This window comes from Cydia strobilella, chromosome 11 (genome assembly GCF_947568885.1).
Source record: "Cydia strobilella chromosome 11, ilCydStro3.1, whole genome shotgun sequence".
Taxonomy (NCBI): domain Eukaryota; kingdom Metazoa; phylum Arthropoda; class Insecta; order Lepidoptera; family Tortricidae; genus Cydia; species Cydia strobilella.
In genome coordinates this window covers 11,766,174-11,783,575 of record NC_086051.1, presented here as the reverse complement: position 1 = coordinate 11,783,575, position 17,402 = coordinate 11,766,174, and the positions used below count along the sequence as shown (strand labels likewise).

General features: G+C 37.2%; 1 protein-coding gene across 2 annotated transcripts; it reads right to left on the bottom strand.

Moving 5' to 3' along the window:
* Nucleotides 1–441: 441 nt before the first annotated feature.
* Nucleotides 442–16,754, bottom strand: LOC134745528 (BTB/POZ domain-containing protein 6-B). Of its 2 annotated transcripts, none has more exons than XM_063679582.1 (2): nt 11,194–11,273; nt 442–2,787 (listed from the first exon to the last, which is right to left on the bottom strand). In XM_063679582.1, exon 2 carries the CDS (start codon nt 2,739–2,741, stop codon nt 1,548–1,550), a length of 1,194 nt encoding a protein of 397 aa, XP_063535652.1. In that variant the 5' UTR covers nt 2,742–2,787; nt 11,194–11,273; the 3' UTR covers nt 442–1,547. The 2 variants fall into 2 exon arrangements, with proteins under 2 accessions (XP_063535652.1, XP_063535649.1); XM_063679579.1 differs by lacking the exon at nt 11,194–11,273 and adding an exon at nt 16,308–16,754 and having other exon boundaries at nt 443–2,787.
* Nucleotides 16,755–17,402: the final 648 nt, after the last annotated feature.

Here is a 17,402-nt window from a genome sequence, read left to right as displayed (position 1 = left end):
TTGAAACTCTTCACGCGTCTGGTCTGGAGTCTGAACGCACGGTCGTGCAACTTCCTAGTTCACTACCGATTCAAGTTTGTATAATACTATGGCACAATCTAAAAACTATTAATTTAAATAATTGAAAATCTAAATACTTAAATATAAGAACACGTTTAATCGAAGGCAGTATACGTTCCGAGAACGGAAATATGTAACGAGATGCCAACAAAGGAACAATGGCCTGGAGGAAAACCACATTTTCACTGAAACAAAATAGTTATTTACAGCACATATGGTGCTACTTTCTCGCACTAGTGCGTAAAAGACCACTTTTCGTGCATATATCGAAAGTTTAAAGGGCCATATGTACTGTAAAGTACAAGGAGTGTTTTAAATCGACACGAGTTGCGAATTACCTTTTCGCACGTGTATCGTACAACGTTTTACAGTACATATGGCCCTTTAAACTTTCGATATATGCACGAAAAGTGCTCTTTACGCACTAGTGCGAAAAAGTAGCACCATATCTACTGTAAAATTCTTTGTTACCTCTGTCCGCAATTATAACTTGTTCAAAATAATATTTTAGGTACTTAAAGTATAAGTGTGCCTAAAAATGACTAGGGAGCACATTAAGCATAATTAAATTATGGAAGTAATCTCCTACTTACAATTCAATACTAAATAATTCAGAGGTACTTTTTAAAAGCTTCATAACTTATACAATTTTGTTGATAAATGCAACAAAATTAATTTAAATTAAGCTAACAAAAACAATGTACTTACAAAACTAAGTAATATAGCGTTTGTGCACCAAATCTTCTCATATAATTCCAATAGGCTCTTAAATGCAAATTGTTTTACAATTGGATATATAAGCACCTAACTGAATACAATTTGGTAACGTTAAAAAAATTATGTATAATATAATTGATTTAGGTAACAGATAGATATCACAACATTAAATACACAAAAGTATCTACCACATATTAAGTACATAAAGTGCTAAATGTAGACATTATCTACTTACTGCGGCTGGGCCGCGACACCGATCGTATATTTTTTCGTTAAACAATTGCGTCTACCTACACGATCGGGAGTACGTTATCGACTCAACTATGATATAAAACAAACAACTTTCAGTTGCCAACTTGTGACCTAAGCATTGCATTCCGACCTAAAGCATTTACTAAACAAAACCGCAAGAAACAATTCATATGGTATACATGCAGTTGATAAACTCCTCCGTTATTAAATTTTACTGTATAGGAGTTCAGAAAATTTAACTACAAATTAAGATTATTCCAGTTCGTAAAAAAATACAAAAACAGACGAGTCCTTCGACGAAGTCTTTTCCACATTGTCTATCATAAATATCATAAGAATATTGACTCGATATATCTCATTTTTTCCAACATTTCCATTAACTTCCGTAATACGTGAACTGTGTTAGCCAAGTTTCGTCAGGATTGAAGAAAATGTCACTCATAACATAACACCTTAGTTCACTTCTGTCCACACCATCGATAACGCAACATTACATTTATTTGAATTTTTTTGCCATTTTAATCAAAAAGGCATATGAACGCCCGGAGAAGGCCTTCGCCGAAGCAGGCGCAGCAGCCGCGTTTCTTGCGTTTCTCCTCCGGTGCAAAGCTCGGTTGCTTTGGTCGCTTAGGTCGCCGCGCGCAGAGCTTGCTAGGCTGGGGATCTTCGGGCACCGGCTGGGAACGCGGGCTCAAGTGCACGGGCAGCGCGGCGGGCTCCGCCGGACGCGGCCGCGCCCACCGCCGTAGCAGTCCCTCCTGCTCTGCGCCCACGGGTACTGGGGCCGATAGCTTGCGTGCCCGAGCCAACACTAAAGCTCTCTCCATAGGCTCCAACAGTTCCAAGGCGAGAACACGGTCCAAGTCTTCACCCTGCAGCAGCAAATATCGCGGACAATAAGCTAGCTCGCCTAGCGCTGCCCGCTTGTTACTCGGCATGAGCTCGCGTTTAGTTCGTTTGCAGGCGGCCGTAGCCCATCGGGAGAGCGCCTCAGCCAAGACTAACTCGTTTGATACGCGAAGCGTGTCGCGCTTTACTATCAAAGCGAGATCTTCATACGTTAGTTCTTCGAGGCGCTCGTCGGTTAAAGCTGCATTTGCGTTTTCGTCGAGCACCAGCAACGCGTTGTGCGCTAAGGAATCGCACCATCGCGAGCACTGTGCAAGAGAACGCGCGGCTGCGTCATCCGTAAGAGCCGGCAAAGGAGGGGCCGAGGCAGCACCAGGGAGACGCGCGCAGAGATAGCGCAAGTCCCGCAATATTTCTAGAGCTACACCGGCATCCAGCATCTCGTCTAATCGGCGAGCACATCGCTCGGCTAGCGGTGGACACAGGAACTTGTAAGCGGCGTCGAGGGCGCACCGGGCGGTCGCCACAGAGTTGAGCTGTGTTGGCTCGCAGTAGTGGTAACGGAGGAGTTGTTCGAAGCCGCGGCGGTCGATGTAGTCGACAACGATAACATCCGTTTTGCAGGCCAGCAGGGCCGCGAAGACTGGACTGGTGGCGGCGAGGACCCGTCGATGGCCGGGGTAGCGCCAGGTGTCGCCATTGATGCCGGCGACAAACACGATGTCGCTTTGCTTCTCGTCGTCATACAGGCGAGCGTTTTCGTTTTCAGATTCGATGCAGGAGCTGTCACCGGCGGCGCTGTCGCGGCCCGATTCGATCTCGTCGTCAGACCCCGTCCGGGCAGGATTCGTCACCACTGTCATTGTAAGTATTATTTGTCTTCTCCCTCTTTCTTGTTCCGAGTTTAATCTGTAACGAGAAAAACTATGATTAGATTTATTCATTTAAATTAATGATTAATGAGCCAAGAGCTAAAAGGCTTGTAGATTTAGTTAAGTATCTCGTTAAAATCATATTTTAATGTACTTCTGTTAAATTTTATTACCCGTATAAAGCCGTTTGCAGCTTTGGGTTACGGATTTAAACAAATTCAAATTATTTATATCATTTTCTTTTCAAATATCAGGTTTCCGTAAACCTGAGATATTTAAACTTTTTACGTTGCCTGCAATTTGTCATTATAAGAAGCTAACTGCCACGTCGGCACAGACTCGCGAGTATTGTATCAGGCGCTAACCAGATTCGTTAGCACCCCTATAACACCTCTGTGAGCATATCAGCACCATATAAAGAATCATTATTACCTCCGTAATGTATTACGAATCTTATGTGCTAAATGCGAGCAAGGGCACCTTGTGTTTGTTTGGTGCCTAACTCTGTAATTGTTTCCGCCGTGTGTTCGTGATGTTATAGATTTTGTTTGCGGAAGACAAATAGATAGAACTTACTTAAAATATAAGATTTATTTGCTTTTTGATAAACTGTAAGACTGACTGTGTGCTGGTTATAATCAGACGATTATACTTGTCTCGATTAGCAATTTTATTTGAATAAAATTGCGAATTCGTAAGCTATATTTTTCGTTAAAGTTGAATATTTAAAAACACCTAAGTACGTGAAGCACGAAAACTCATTTAAATATATTTGCAATTAGGTATTTATCGAATCGAATGAGCAAATACGGAATACTCGTAGACGCTAACATTGAATGCAATGACCCGCAACAGATCGCGTCGCTGCGCTTGTAAGATATCTGTTGCCTTAGGACACTCACGCGGAATAAAAACGTAGACTTGCTACTACGTTAGAATGTGTCATCCTCGCTACGAGCTCACAGACATTATTGTAGGGGACTTTATCAAACCCGACCGCGATCGTATAGAACTCAAACAAAGAAACTTTACAAGAGCGGTTATTGCGGTTAAAGTTATAATAGGTACGCTAACTTTGAAAAGAAAGTTAATGTTTTATGAGATGGGACAAAGGTTTAAAGCTACCCGTGGTTTAATACAAATCAAATAGCTCTCATACTGATTGTGAGAGAGATTTAAATTTGATGTAAGTATGTTAAAGCAGCTGAGTATTAGTATTCATAATGACGATCTTAAATTAAATTTCGCTGGAAAAGAATACAATCTTCTGAAGATTGTTAAAACAATCGTAAGTGGCAGTTGTGCGAAATTTGCGTCAGTGCAGCGGTGCGTCACTGCATTCTTCGCACAAACAAAAATACACAAACTCCTGGAGCCGCAGCTTGGGCTGGACTGAACTAAACACGCGAACATTAACTAAACAAACCAGAATGCAGAAAGCAAATCAAGGGAACTTTAAAATATCAATATTAATTTAATCAATGCAAATGCAATACAATTCCTAATACCTAAACATTTTTAAATCGGTCACTTTTCATTTTAAATTCATCACTTGTGCATTGTGCTAAATCGGATTAAGTCTAACCTCGAAATCTTTCCAAAGATATGAAATTTGGTATGTATGTTAATTAAAGGTCTCTTTTTCATGTCCATATAAATAGTGATTTGATATTTGGGGACCTCGAGGAATCGCAGCCATCTTGGAAAATGTGTACCATCCTGGAGAAATTTGCGTTTTACTCTAAATATACGTTCTCTATGAAAATATGGTGTAAGGCAACATTAAAGCTTATTAAATTCTACACAAAACAGTCCTAGATATCTTTGCGAAAAAAATACATCTTGTTATAGAAAATAATAGCTGAATCCAGATATCCAGGATCTTTCAGGGGATATTCTCTTAATATGAAACTTGGAGGAATATGAATTCCACTTTTGTCCATACATTTGTACACGTTCTACCCCAATATAAACATTTTACTGCGACTTAAACAGAAAGTAGGGTTATGGGTTTAAATATTGAAAATCAGTACATCCTGTAGCTCAGGGTTTTTATTTAATAAAACAAGTGTACACAGGTTATGAAGGGCAAGAGGAATCTACCGATATATCATTTAAAAAAATCCGTCCAGTATCCTGACCTACAGGATGTACTGATTTTCAGTATTTAAACACATAACCCTACTTTCTGTTTAAGTCGCAGTCGAGTAAAATGTTGATATTGGAGTAGAACGTGTACAAATGTATAGACAAAAGTAGAATTCATATTCCTCCAAGTTTCATATTAAGAGACTATCCCCTGAAAGGGTATAAGCGCTAAATCTGGATTCAGCTATTATTTTCTATAACAAGATGTATTTATTCCGCAAAGATATCTAGGACTGTTTTGTGTAGAATTTAATAAGCTTTAATGTTGCCTTACACCATATTTTCATAGAGAACGTATATTTAGAGTAAAACGCAAATTTCTCCAGGATGGTACACATTTTCCAAGATGGCTGCGATTCCTCGAGGTCCCCAAATGTCAAATAGTGTGGACATGAAAAAGAGACCTTTAATTAACATACATACCAAATTTCATAACTTTGGAAGGATTTCGAGGTTAGACTTAATCCGATTGTGCTATACAGGTAAACATGACACAAAAATACCTGTATAGTAAAACTATCAATATAAAATAATTTAAAAAACATCTAACTATCGAAATATCAATAAAACGCAAAAATCGTTACACATATCACCGTTTCCGCGTTCACATTTTAAATCCAGAGGATGTATCAAATAGATGAAAATATTCCGCAGCAGCTGTCGCAGGTCTGGCCCATATTTCCCCGTTGCACAATCTATCCGTTGGCAAAGATTTCCTCGAAATTTTATTGAAGGTATCGTTCAAACATATGCAGTTTCGAAACTACAGGGACATTTACGATGGCCGGTTATTTGTGATAACTCTCTGACCCACATACATTTGCATAGCTTTATGGTGGAGCTTGGAATTGTCCTATATTTAGCGGCAGCAATCCATGTGTGCAATGTTACGAGAGCATAAATGTGTTTCACTCTAGCCTATTGGAATCGCACAACGTAGTGCAGTCAGATGCTCGCATATCAGATCTGTATGATGAAAGCTTCCTGGCTACTGTTGCTACTTTCAGACTCGCCATAAAATAAAATATGCGTTTCACTATAGTAGATAAGTAGGTATACTACCTCAATTAAATATTGTGAAGCTGTAATTTCTTCCAAAACATATAGCCAAAGAAAGGTAAATTATGTAACAAGTGTTATGGAGTGGTCACGGTTCGTCGGCGCCCTCAGATTCGGTGCTCAGGCGTGTATCCTACAAGTTGGTTAACTCAATGACTTATGTACATTAATACCAACTACTGACCACGATGCCGGAGTGAGTGGCTACTGCAACCTTGCACGCCTATCAAGGTAGCTTTAAAACCTCAATCTTAGTTATCAAAATAATTATGTGAGGTAAACGCTAAGTATTTTGTTGCCTGTAGTTTACTCATAATGCATTTTGAGTCGCCAACACCCGTTGGAGCTCGTTCGCTCAAAGTGAATTATTTAGTCTCTGATGTATTACATTAACACGAGCGAACTCGGGTATGCCACCTCGGGCATCCAATAATGGAAATTGAAATGTACGTAAAGGCTTTACGGGGAAAACAGCCAATCACGAGTGCTGATTTTCCGGACGCTCTTCGATAAAATAAAATGGGTCACGGCACGGCCACAAAACGCGCTGCTCTCCTTTTCATTTTCATTTCGACTATTATAGTAATGTATGGTTTTAAGCTTCAGTTATTTTTGTCATTTAGTTATAGGAAGGTAGCTTAATTTACTAGTACTTTAAATCTACGATGTTATGAGTAACTATCTATAGTTTTTAAATTTTGTGAAGTTGTAAGATTCTGCTGCGGCTTTGGCGATTTAGAATTTTATGTCATCAAACATAAACTGAAAAATAATCTCGAAAAGGGGCGCAACGGAGAGCAGCTATTCGTTATAGGTGACGACGGTTTGTTTTGTTTTTGTTCTATATAATTGTGTATACAATATATGTATTTCAGTGAGTGCACGTTTGGTTTGGCGGTATGACCAAAACATCGCTTGATCGCGCAGGGGCTCAGAATAGCCCGCGACACGCGGAAATGAATGCGCCGTGAATCAACACCACCCGGCATCTGCGAGCGCAACTACTAATTCAGCCATAAAGCCATATTCAATAATGATCTCATTAGAACACGATTAAGAGTCAGAAGATGCCGCCGCTAAAAAGCCGTTCCATAGAATCGAAGTTACCTACGACGCTTAGTTTTCGTTTCGTAGAAGCTAAAGAAAATTAATACCGAACATTGATATGTGTTACTTGAATGTTCATGACAAATTTATTGTTATTTCAGCACGTCGTTTTAAAATGAGACCGTAACTTTGATTTGGTATAAGGGGGTATGTTCTTGTGACTCTAATTTGATAACATGAGTCTGACATGTTTATCGAAAACAAATTTAGTTCTACAATGTTTTCGCTTATCACATCAAGATCGAGATGTCAACGTAGATCTAACATCTAATGGTAATAGATAGAGCATAATGTTGCAACATCTAAATCCATTCGTTAAACGATATTAAACATTAATGGACATAAACACGTCGGCACATCAAACAAGATCAGATTCAGTAAAAAACAATATTTATTCAAATTATTTAGATTTCACAATGCCTTTTGCAGCGCTGTCATTGAAGACGAAGATGAATTCTGCCAACCGCACATTGTGATGTTGTTTGTATTACAATTATACCACGACCTCAAAGGCAGTTAACATGCAACTCATCTCTGAATCGGGAAGATACACAAAGGTGTATAGGTAAATATCATAATAGATGTAAAAGACGTCCGAGCTTAACAAATAAGTTAAATAATAATAAATACTTGAGCGAGGTTTTGTGCGACGTACGTAGGTACTAGCTAGGTAGTGCTTGATAAATAAGTTAAATATTTATGCGTGATGTGTGGGCGTCTGTAGCTGCCAGTGCCAACAAAATGTTTCTCCTAAAATTTCAATAGAGATTTTAGCTAGCCAAAAATGTTTACAGATTTTTTTATGCCAAATCTTATCCGCTTAACTGATTTTATTTGTGACAAAAGCTATGTTACGGGGATTATTTATAGGCATGTGTAACGCTCCAAGAAGTAGGGCACTGCTGCTACTAGTGCACTTTCATCCATAATGGCCCACAATGGCGGTTCGCCTTACTCGCTATATTGAGATCGCTAAGCTTCAACATAAGAAGCTGGGCGTTTTCAATTTTCTAATGACTTATCGATCGTAATTAAAACAAGAATGAAGTTGCTAATAGAAAATCATAGTCTGATAATTTTTAATGCTGCTGCTGCTGAGAATATTTATAAGCTGTTTTTTTTTGAGAATTTAATGATTGCAAACAATGGTAATGGATGGAAAAGTTAACCAAATCCCAATAATTGCTAAAACGTATAGGTTGGAAAAAAAAAGATTTTTAATCTTCAAGGCGCTTGAATGGAAAATGTAGGCCAGTACTTAGTGTACTTGCTACAATAATGCCGAAGTATTTGAAATGATAAGGATGAACTGCACTGGCAATGTTTAGCTTATGAATCCTCCAATGTTAACGCAACGGTGTGAGTTCAAGAGAGTGTTTCAGTTAACGTAGTGGCTGGGCGGGCGGGCAGGGCGCGCCCCAAATACCGGGAACTGGGTCAAGAGTAAACCGTAAACCGAATGCTCCTAATCTTACTATCCGATACACAGGTTGACGAGCATTGTGCTGATGCAGAAAGGTCATTCCGATAAGTCTCGGAATGTAGACAGGAATGTGTACAATTTTGATAAGCACGAAAATGCCTAAATTCCATAAAGCTTTTACGGCGTACGTATCGAAATGGGATGTTAAATTTAAGAAATAAAATGTAAGAGCGGAACGCACTATTATTTATTGTCTTACATTGAATATAAATTAAATTCGTTGCATTTGCGTTGGTTGTCACTGAATGCAAGCCCCGAAATGCTACACTGTTACATTACTTCGTAAAAAGTCAAGTATACATATATTTGTCTTACCTGCGCCTCTCAGAGGTTGAGCATAGGCAATCTTCTATATTTTTATTATAAGCTAGGAACTTAAAACTGTAAAAAGGTGTTTTATTAAAATAAAATAAAAACTAAATTCAGCGTTTTTGAAAATTCATCCCCTAAGGGGGTGAAAAAGGGGTTGAAAGTTTGTATGGAAATCAAGAATTTTTTTGAGTGGACTTGAAACTATGTAAATGAGCATATTATTAGAATAAAAGATAAGCGATTTCAGTGTTTTTTTTAATTCATCCCCTAAAAGGTTTGGTAAGTTTAAATCCATTACAAATACTCTGAAACTTCTTAGAAAGTCATAATATAAACTTACATAAAAAATTATAATTAAACATTATTAAAAATTTAACCCCTTAAAAAGGGGTTGAAAGTTTATATGGGGTTCAAATTTTATTTTAAGGTAGGAACTTGAAACTTCGTAAAAAGGTATTTTATTAAAAGAGAAGAAAACTAATTTCAGCGTTTTTGAAAATTCATTCTCCAAGGTGGTGAAAAAGGGGTTGAAAGTTTGTATGGAGATCAAACATTATTATGAGTGCGGGACTTGAATACAAAATACAAATACAAAATCTATTTATTAGTCAAAAAGTCAATTTGTACACGTATAAAAGTTACAGTGATCCCCACACTAGGCACAGCCTGTATCGTGGGGACCCAGACCGGAATGAGTTCCCAAAAACATATGCGGCACGCTAGTAATCAGGTTCAGGTTCAAAATAGGACTACACATGACAATGCCTGTATAAACTTAAACTAGGGAAAAATATTGTAGACGCGCTATTTATAAACCAAAAACTCCTAGAAATTTACCAAAACTATAATAATAATGCTACACAATACCTAATATTATAAAGGCTTATTATTATCTTTGTATTATTCCCTTAAGTTGGTGATAAAAGAGTTGAAAGTTTGTATCGGGAGCGAACATTTTTTTGTGGATTGAAAATCTTCTAATCGGGTTGAGAGCACTTTTTTTCAGTTAGGGGCTTGAAACTGGCCAATATACATATCCACGCGTACGAAGTCGCGGGCAACAGCTAGTAATATTATATCTATAGCCCGTATCGGCACGTGTATTGAGTGCTCTCCACTAAATGGACATCAGATGCCCCAGTGGTTTGGGTTTTCAACGACAGATATTGATCATTTCGCTCCGGACTTTTCGCGTAAACATTTTCGCGTTACCGTTTAATTCAAACAAATCATGAATATTTAACTCATGTACATAGTTGTTAATTTAGTATCAGATTCTACGCGATTTAATGCTGAGATTGGAGTTTTTTATTTGTTTATATTAGGATGACCAGTGGAAGGTAATTTTGTGGTTAGTTAAAATTCAAGGCATGAAAGTGATGCGTAACTACAGTTTATGACTTAGATCAGATTGCCCATACAGATGGAAGGTCGATATACTTGGCAATGTGTAACAATAATTCACCACATTGATTCATAGTCTTTTTACGCGTTTAGTTACTTTGCGCTCATAAGAGGTTTCCTGAGTCATCTTTCAGAAAACGTGATGAGTAAAATAAACTTCGCACTGCGTGAAACTTTTAATAAGTGTATATTTTAACAGATTTTGTGCCATCTATTGATACATATGTTACAAGTACTTATATGTATACCTAATAGCACTGGAAGAAATCATGCCTTTTGTGACCAAGGCAGGGATCGAACCTGCGTCTCCGCCGACCGACCCTGTCATGTCAACAGAAAAAATACAACATTAATTACATATTAAATGCTTGATTTAATAGTCTAGATTTTTTTAGAAGCAAAAGATCTCAGTAAAATTACATGTTTTTTTTCTAGCGGCATATTTAAGGGCCCGAGGAGCAACAACAATAATAGACTAAATTTAATATTCTACCAACAAAGGTACACAAAACTAAAAAACACTATGAATATTATTTTTAGACACATTTTGAGGCACAACTGTCTAACGGCTGCCTGTCCATCTGTCCATCACTCAAAGTAGCTACTACGGTTCGTTGTTTAAAGTTACCTCCTGAAAAGAAACAAACACAATGACAATTGAGCACAGAACTAACGCATAATCGGTTAAACATTGTCATGTAATGTTTTGTATTTCCGCAAAATGCCTAGATTTACGACACGAGACCCTACCCTACATCCCACTGTTGTGCACAGATTTTCTGCCGTGGGCGAGACTGAATGGATTTTTCACTCAGCACAGTGAAACTTAGAAAGATATAAACCAACCAATTCCAAGTTAATAAATAGTACTTAACCAAAGCTTATTTTAAAGACGTTGTATAATTGCCTTACCGAAAGCACGATACTTACATCTTAATGTTTCAGCAAGCAATAGTCTTGTTCAATGTTCACTCCGCGCTAACAACAAACATACTGTGTGGTTCGCGCACTCACCCACTAGATTTATACATATCCCAATTAGACCATTCATCATCAATTCATCCTATTCGTCAAATAGGAAAGTTTACGTAACGGAAAGGACGATTCAGAGCTTCCAGTATTAGGAAGTTTTCCATCAGCTTACGGTCATGTACGATGACGAATACACCCGCCACATGCTCGAGCTTATCAAGAAACCTGTTAGAACGAGACACGCTTATGCATAAAGCAATGTTCTCTTTTCCTCGTGTTCACAATTTATATATGTAATATAGGTATTGTGGGACCGCAGGTAGGTATACTGACCATATTTATGGATACCTAAGCAAGCGTCATGGCTGCGTAGATAATTACATAGAATCCAATGAACCGGGTCTGGCGCCTTATTCGATTGGGAAAATCTAGTTGAAGTAAAACTTTATTGTAACGTTATCCCAATATTACCTACTAGCAAAATTAAAAAGCTAAGGATATCCAGCACTGAAGCTATAAGTTATTTTAATACTGTACACCTATGTAGCTACACTAGATACAAAGCAACAATCCTCAAATGCTAACAAGAGTTGGCAGAACTATGTCTGTTACGTTTCTGTTCAAGTTCTGAAACGAGCATTTTACAGAATAACAGCGTTGCTTATTCACTGTTTATGTAATGTAGGTAAATAACATTACCTATCTTTGGCCTTCTTAGGTTATATTCATAAGGCTATTTTTTACTAAGGGCTCGGAATATTTTTCATCATAAAATTCCACGCCCCCGATGACGTGCATGAAATAACAATGATGCAGAAATATAATTATGATGTTTATTTTAATTATACTCCTGTTTAAAATCGGTTAGGACTGTTAGGAGCTTTCCATAAAGCGAACCTTTGCATTCACGAAAAAACGGAGGCAATCTAAATTTTTCAGGAAAAACCTTTGGAAAAAGTAACATAGTAAACAGAATGAAAAAACTTGCAACTAAATATAAACAAGAGTGAATAGGCTGTTACTGAACCGGTGAGCTCCATCTTAGGCCCTGTCTTCACTTTCCATCAGGTGTGACTGGGGCCAATCGCCGATCAGTTTATAATAAAAAATAAAATTAAAAAAAAAAGCCTTACAGTCTACATTACCTATCGTGTTGGGAAAATGTAAGAAAAATGTAACTGTAGGATTTATTAAATAAACAACTGATTCGTAAAATGTCAAGAATAATGAAAACAGCTCACTTTTGTATAAAATGTCCCTACAAATTGACCTTCTTTGCTTGTTCGCGTGTATTACGGGAAGGAAACATTTAACATTGTGGTTTTAAATTAGGTACGTAATACTGCCATAACACAATGTTGCCCGATTAAGATGACAAAATTATTTTTTTCAAAATGTTTGATTCATTATTAAATTTATTAATATTGATATGTGACCGCTTTTCCTTACAGCAGATTCAATTCATAGGTACCTAATATATAACTCTAACGGAAGTAACTCCTCAATTCTCTCTAGGGCAACAATCTGCTTGTACTAATCTAATTAATAACCCACTTAATCTGATTATGTATGAGTATGTGTCTCGCTGGAACACGACTGGTTTCGTGTTCCCTAACCCTATGGCCTATCATGAAATTTTTAAACAAGGTATCCCTCCTGTTTAAGTTCCTCTACTTTGCGCTCTCTTGTGTATTTCTACTTGTATTTTGCTGTCTGCAATTCTTAATCTAATAAATTGTATTTTTATTAGATAAGTACAGTAGCGGCAAATAATCTATCATATTATTCATATTGCTATTTTCATGCAGGCATTCATTCGAAAATTCGTGAAATTAGACTTTTTATCATATTATAACCTCGTAAGGCCCAATGTGCATTACTATGTACACTCTGTTTCAATCTAATTTGAACCTTACACTAACTGAATTAAGTAGCATTTCTTTTGTTTCATTGTTTTCTAAAACAAACGAAAGTCACCCTAATCTTCTATACAGCAAGATTCAAATTAAACAGGGAAACTTTGTATGGTGGGCCTTAGGAGGATAAACAATGATTGTATCATCATCACGACCATATATTTTATTAACTGCGTCCCACTGCACGTGGCAATATAGGCAGCCACGTTAGCACAATGCGGATTGGGGACTTCATACACAATTAATGTTTGTCATAAATATTGAATTTCTTATTGAAAACACTCAAAAGCTAATCTTAGCAACAATAAAACCTAGAAGGATCGATTTTTCGCCCTCGCTAGCCTCTGGTTTGAAAATTAAATCGAATCATTACTTTACAATTTAATACCCACCGGGCTACCGCGAAAACTCGGGCAAACTAATTATTTTAAAAATGTACCCTGGTTTGATCGAATTGTCGTTTTTATAAGCTCCTATATTGTAAATTTCATTAAAATCGCTAGAGCCGTTTTTGAGAAATTAGCAAAAAAATTATGCAAATGTGTCTGAAAAAATATGATAGATTATTTGCCGCTACTGTAAAGCGTCTCTATGGTTTCTGTTGATTTTTATGTTTAACCCTTCGAACTTTAAGAACCCTTAAAAAAGCGTCGTGAGTTGTCGTGCCCACAGCCCACAGTCATAGCCACTTTCATGATTTCAAAGAGCTACCTAGAGTGGATTTTTTACTTTACAGCTATATTTAAATAATTCTTTTTTAATGTACTGTTCATACCTACAAATTAAAAATTAATATTCTCATTAAAAATGCATGAACACAAATAATACAAACAGTGAAAAGAAACCAATTTCAATTTAAAAACGAAGGTTCTTTATATCGGCGGGCGTGCAGGTCGAACGGTACTCCTTGGTACTACAAAAGTGATGACAACTACATTTCGACTCTATTGCATGAAATTAAAGATGAAAAGGCTCCTTTTACTTGAAGCCTTTAGCTTTTTTGAATACTGGAATAATGATTTGTTTAATAGTAGCTAGACTTTTAAATAATTAAATGTCCATTCAAGTCTGTACTTCTATAGGCAACGTTTTAAATTTTTATCTATAACAATTAACCCTATGTAGGCAGATTATCAATGTTTTAAATGAAACTTTTATATATTGGTGTCAGAATAAAATTATACAATGTGTACCTACCACGTACCTACACAAATAATTGGAATTAGAGAAGGATTAGGTACATTAAGACCAACCGAAAGCAGGATATATAATTATATAGGCACGTGCCAGTCTTCAGTAAGTAAATCGTTATTTAGCTAAAAACAAATACGAGTACCTATAATATGTTTACGACTACACGATGCGCAAGATAATTAAATACATAATGTACGGCGGTTAAGTTACTAAACTTTATTTATCACTTCAGTGATAACTCTGTCACGAATTAATACAAAGAGTCTTTTAATATTTCAGATACCGTCGCGATTGCTGCCCCAAGTGCCCCGCCACGCATAATAACCGTATGTAACATTGGAAAATGAGTCTAGACTTGGAATTTAGTGCTTGTGAATACGGTATATGTTTAACTGCCAGATGCTATGCGTGATCAGACAGATTATACGAAACATTGTAGTTTAATTATCAAACTTTATACTTTGTTATGTACATGTGCCATTTGCAGAATATACTGATGTACTGTTATTCAAATGAATAGAAGACATGTATAACCAAATTCACACAATTTTAGGCTTAGTTAAGAAAATAAATATTTGTAATAACCCAAAAAACAAACATTTGTGAAGTTGACAAACACATAAATACATATAGGTGGAAATATATTTCGAAAACGAAAGAAAAGAAGATTAAATAATTTTACGGTTTAGACACTCGTTTTTAGTCACTCGCGCGACATGTTTCGGAGAACCTAGGTCTCCTTTCTCAAGCACTAACAGTGCGTGCAGCGTTCACGACGGCCGTGTATCGCGTATACTATTATACCACAATCGGTATTATTATACTGCCAATTAAAAGGCTCTCCGAAACATGTTGCGCGAGTGACTAAAAACAAGTGAGTCTAAACCGTAAAATTATTGAATGTTATAGTATGTCTCACAACAGTTTAAATTCGAGAAAAGAAAACTGGTACAATTCGTGGCGAATATTGGAGTCCATTTACCTAAACATCGGCAACAGTTTAGCCAAAAGCTGTCTAGAACCTAACCGATATGATTTTAGGCAACATAAAGGCGCAAGGGAGGCTATATTGACTCTTGGCTTAATAATTTTGTTATAGACAAGAAAGGACCTGAAAATCGGCACCCGCATATATTAGCCTCCATCCTCCATAGATTTGGAGAAGGGGTACCCTGATACGACACGACAGTTAAATACATAATAGCTATATAACGACCCTAACGCCGTGGAAGGCCGAGACGTGTGTTTAAATATGGATTATATATTATAAAAGTTATATATTATAGTGTCATCTCAGGATATTCAGGATCTCAAGACAATAGCATAGAAGCGGGATGAATTACGATTTCTCCTGACCACCTATAAGAGCTGGGTTCTTAAATAGATGATGATGATTTATATTTCAAACGTTATCATTTATCAATAACGGTTATTAAGGGTAACGCGTACGTTAATACTTCAATTCTGTGCAATTTATTTAATTTCGAAATTGTGAGCCTTTGGTATAGTCAGTAAGAATGCTGTAGAAATATAATTCAGTCATAATAAAGTAAAACGTTACTTCAAAAATGTTAATGAGTGACTACCTATTGAATAGTCTTAATTGTTTCTACTTAGTACTTATTTGTTTCCACTGAAAATATTAAACAAACAAAGTAGGTAAGTCACTCATAACCATCTGCAGACGGAACAACAGACGCCTGGCAAACACTGCGGTAATGAACATATGTAATCAGGTGTTATAATTACATACTTAACTGCATATTTTAATGATCTTACAGTCTACAATATTTTACAAATTTTATAGAACCAAGAACTTTGCGTTAAAATGTGAACCTTGATACTAACGACATTGGTTATTTTCAAACGTTAATGATAATGACTGCTACAAGAACTGCTTGGTATTCTAATTTCAGACGCTGAAAATAAGGTACGTATCCATGAAATAAAACATTTTATTACCTGTTGTGACGCGCCGAGTCAGCTGGTTCATTTCAGAGTCCCAAACGTCTACAGCGCCTGAACGCATTGTATCACGTACATCACACAAACGGGGACAGTATTTCAGTGAATTATTATTTTAATTCTAGTTTTATTATTATGCAGTTTAAGCGTGCTGTTATGTGAGTGGTTTAAGTTGTATTGCGGGGCAGGGTGCCTGGGGGATCGGCGCGCGCCGCCCGCCCTGCGCGACCTCGCCCGGAAAAACCCGAAGTGCACTCGTGTTCGTTGCTCGAAACGGGGCGGTCGGCCATGCTTTCCCGCGCGATAAATTTAGCACGATTTTCGCGCACGGTTCGATTGAGGCGCGCGTCGCTCGAGCCTCCGTTGGCAAGTGGCGGCTGGCGGCCGGCCGGCGGTCACTGTCGCCTGGCGACCACGCATGCGCGCCGGACGATCAAAACAAACATGAACGGCTGACAAAGAAACCCTTGGCATCTTGTTAGTTTTCCCTGAAACAAATGAAACGTACCTTCGTGTTTTATGCATTTTTAAATGGACAACGCAAAAGATAAAACAATTGTTTTATTTAACTCTAAATAAAAAACTCCCGTGAAAGTTATAACAGCGCCATCTGCTGAATTATTTATTTTAAACTTTATTGCACATAAAAAGAGTACAACAGGCGGACTTAATGCCATTATAGGCATTCTCTGCCAATCAACCATAGGGCAAAACAGAAAAGCGTCAAGAAATAAACAAAAAAAATGTAACTTTTGAGCGAAGTAAAATTTCTAGATAAATACTACACTACATATAGTAAGTGTAAACCTGAGTTAAAACCTGTCTAAGAACCATTTCACAATTTCTTTACTTAAAGTGGCAACTACATAAATCGGTTGATACGTTTCATTTGTATGCAGAAACACACAAACAAACATCCTTTCTGCGTATATTACATACCGACACCGTCACGTAGGGGTTAAAAATAAGTACAAAACTATATATATACTAATTTCATGTTCATACCTAAGAACTTTGACCGTGGTATTATTGAGTTAAAGGACTGGAGAGATAAAGTTTTAATAAAGCTGTAAAATTCTTGGTCCATAAAAA

Bases quoted from the DNA above. Each gene is read 5' to 3' on its own strand.
- LOC134745528 (XM_063679579.1), bottom strand. From the start codon at position 2,741: ATGACAGTGGTGACGAATCCTGCCCGGACGGGGTCTGACGACGAGATC.